Source organism: Ornithodoros turicata, chromosome 2, assembly GCF_037126465.1.
Source record: "Ornithodoros turicata isolate Travis chromosome 2, ASM3712646v1, whole genome shotgun sequence".
Classification (NCBI taxonomy): domain Eukaryota; kingdom Metazoa; phylum Arthropoda; class Arachnida; order Ixodida; family Argasidae; genus Ornithodoros; species Ornithodoros turicata.
The window spans coordinates 149107422-149110217 of record NC_088202.1 but is presented as its reverse complement, the minus strand read 5'-3'; the positions used below and the strand labels follow the sequence as shown (position 1 = coordinate 149110217).

Here is a 2796-nt window from a genome sequence, read left to right as displayed (position 1 = left end):
TTGCCTTTTTAGAGCACTTTTTAATTTTTTTTACATTTTTTAAAAAGTTTGTTTTACATATAAGCGTGTGTCCAGCTACAAGTGCCAGGAGGAAGCAAAGGGTTCCAGGCAGAGAGGTTTTTCTACGGGCCATTACAATTAGACTGGGGAACTAAAGACATTGGTCCCACATAAGGGAGGGGAAACACAAAACTGGCCGAGAGGAAATGAAAAAACACGCATATTTGGGGCTGGCTCACGTAAATGTGGGACAAAATCAACGGGTACATATCTGCTCTCTGCCTGGAACTCTAGTTAACGTGGCGGACGAGAGGAAGGACGCAGTGCTGACGACTACTCGACCGAGTAGGCCATGTACAGGTGATTCTCAGACGAGTTTGGAGGCACCAATGGGTGGCCCGGGGAGAGCATCACCAGGCCCAGGAACATGAACGTTCGGACCAGGCTGGCTGAAAAAAACAAAACAAAAAAATCACTCATGTGGACAGCATGGGTAGCATGTAGCTTCAAAGGCAGTTGAGTACTGCGGGTTTGACCATCCCAGTTGAGTCACATTGTGATGTCAGCTGCATGAAACTAGGAAAGTGTGTAGTGTTCATGCAGGACAATGTGATTGGACACCGGAGAAGCTGTCCTGTACATACTCATTTGGCTCGTCTACTACTTTCCATAGTGTCTGTTCCCTTGACATACTATTTTCCATAGTGATGACTTTCTGTGCTCGCCCTGCTTATCATAAAGGGGCAATCAAATGCAAAAATGTTTCCTGGCGGAATGGATCTCCTAGAGGAACAGTGAGAAGGAGCTTAAATTGGGCTTTATTTCGCTTATAAATTATCAACGACACAACCAATGAAATCCTGTTCCTTTTGTGTTGACCTTTAGTGCGCATGTAAGATTAGATCATCACCCAATTGAAATATTTGCGTATACTGTTTAGCAACATCGTTATGTACTAAAGAAGAGTTACCTCTGTCTGGGCGGTCCTTGGTGAAAAAGACGATAACGTGCTGGCAGGACAGTTGTTCTTCAGCAAACTCGAGGAGCGCTACAAAGGCCTGACGGGACCCCTCTGGCATCACCGGTGGCAGTTGCACATGAAGCTTGTCCTGCCACAGCACAGCCTCCCACTGCACGTCTGTGTTTTGAGCCAAACGGTACGAGAATGTCAGCAGCACTGCATCCTCGCTTGACCTCAGCTCTTCTTTCTGAATCAAACAATCGCAACACCATCATCAACCAGTCAGCATCGTACTGGTGTGTCCCCATTGGTTAGACTCAAAGGTATCATAGCTCATGTTCACTGGTTGGATGAACATTATTGCAAATCATTGGAAGCAATGCTCATCATGTCCTAGAATGTCTTGCATTGTGAGCGATGTCCCAGAATTCAAAGCCACTGACTTACCTGAAAGTGGCCATTGTCCACAGGGGGCGCTTTTAAAGACCCCACGCCGCTGCCTCCTGTGCTTGAAAGCGACACGTTGACGGCATGGGGCGCATCAGGAGCACCACAGAGGCCCTGCACCCAGAGAGATGCAGTAGTGACGCAGAAGCGTCCTGAAAACAGGTCCATCTCCTTTTATACTCACGATAAAACTAATCATTCCGCTCTCAAAGATACCCTGCCCAGCATCCCAATTTTTAAATTTTCTGCGCGTGGTATAAGATTCAAAAATTGGTCAACATGCCTAACTTATTTCCCTGGTTGCATATGCCTATGCTTGCGGCACCATTTCAGTGGCCTTTCGCACCATAACCCAAAAATAACAACATTTGTTACTCGGAACATCTCCAAAATTTGTACCCTCAAAGTACTCTCTCCGAGACGCTTGTCCCACTGCTTTTGCAATTGTTCAACAGTTCCGCAACTCTTGCAAGGTGCCTTCAGTGCCTCTGTCATTTTCTTCTTTACTTCCTCCACATCTTTCCTTTAAGGTCCCTTTTCAGTCTTGGAAATAAAGCCACTCCAAGTGTTTTCCCCAAAAGGAAACAGAACTTAATGCACATCCACCATCACAAAATCGACGGAGAACACCACACTGATCTAATAAACGCTTGGCCAACTAATGCAAAGGGCAGTGTAGTACATGCACCTAGTGGCAAACATTGGTACTAATGCCCCTCCCGCCTCTACAAAAAAATTATCGTTATTTCTGGGTCCCCCTCATCATGCGTGCCTCCTTTGCTAAAAGAGGCAAAAAGTTGAGGTACAAAGATTTTGTGGGTCATTTCCTTACAAAAGGCCCTTTCCTCGATATTTTGCCAGGACATGGCCTCATAAAAGACTCAGTTTCATTGCAAAAATTTTCTGCTTCAAGGATGAGAAAGGAATACGACTGCATGAATGTAATCCTACGTGTTATATTTTCTAGTTGACCCAATAAGATCGCAAGATATGATAAAGTACTTGTCACAGCACCATTTACTCTTCGTAGTCTAAAGAAAAAGGAGTAAATGTATCGTGTTTGGCAAAGTAAGAGGAACTTACTTCACCAGAAGAGTGGAAATTTCGCAGCGAGGCATTTTTACTGTCTCGTCTGGATCTGCCGCTACTTTGTAATTGTAAAAAAGCTTTTCATAAAATTTCCCAACTACCATCATCTTATATCGCCCTGGCCAATCCACAAGACTAGATCACCCTTTCAAGGTTACACGAGTTGCTACTATAGAACTGCGTCCTTCTCCAAATCATTCTTTGTACCATTTCCCATAGTAGGTTGGAATTCCTTGACTCAGTCCATTGCAATTTTTACTAACCCAGTTTCACACAGCCCCTTCCTTTTCTTGTTCTCA

General features: G+C 44.6%; 1 protein-coding gene across 1 annotated transcript; it reads right to left on the bottom strand.

Moving 5' to 3' along the window:
- Positions 1 to 1576, bottom strand: LOC135385138 (ornithine decarboxylase antizyme 1-like). Its single transcript, XM_064614314.1, has 3 exons — positions 1409 to 1576; positions 971 to 1208; positions 1 to 449 (listed from the first exon to the last, which is right to left on the bottom strand). The coding sequence occupies exons 1-3, from the start codon at positions 1574 to 1576 to the stop codon at positions 334 to 336; spliced, it is 522 nt and encodes a 173-aa protein (XP_064470384.1). The 3' UTR covers positions 1 to 333.
- Positions 1577 to 2796: the final 1220 nt, after the last annotated feature.

What these genes read in the sequence shown, in the direction of transcription:
- LOC135385138 (XM_064614314.1), bottom strand. Translation starts at nt 1,576, where the DNA reads ATGGACCTGTTTTCAGGACGCTTCTGCGTCACTACTGCATCTCTCTGG. An exon ending in TGGACAATGGCCACTTTCAG is followed by an intron (nt 1,209 to 1,408) that starts GTAAGTCAGTGG and finishes TGTTTGATTCAG; the next exon opens with AAAGAAGAGCTGAGGTCAAG. An exon ending in CAAGGACCGCCCAGACAGAG is followed by an intron (nt 450 to 970) that starts GTAACTCTTCTT and finishes TGTTTTTTTCAG; the next exon opens with CCAGCCTGGTCCGAACGTTC.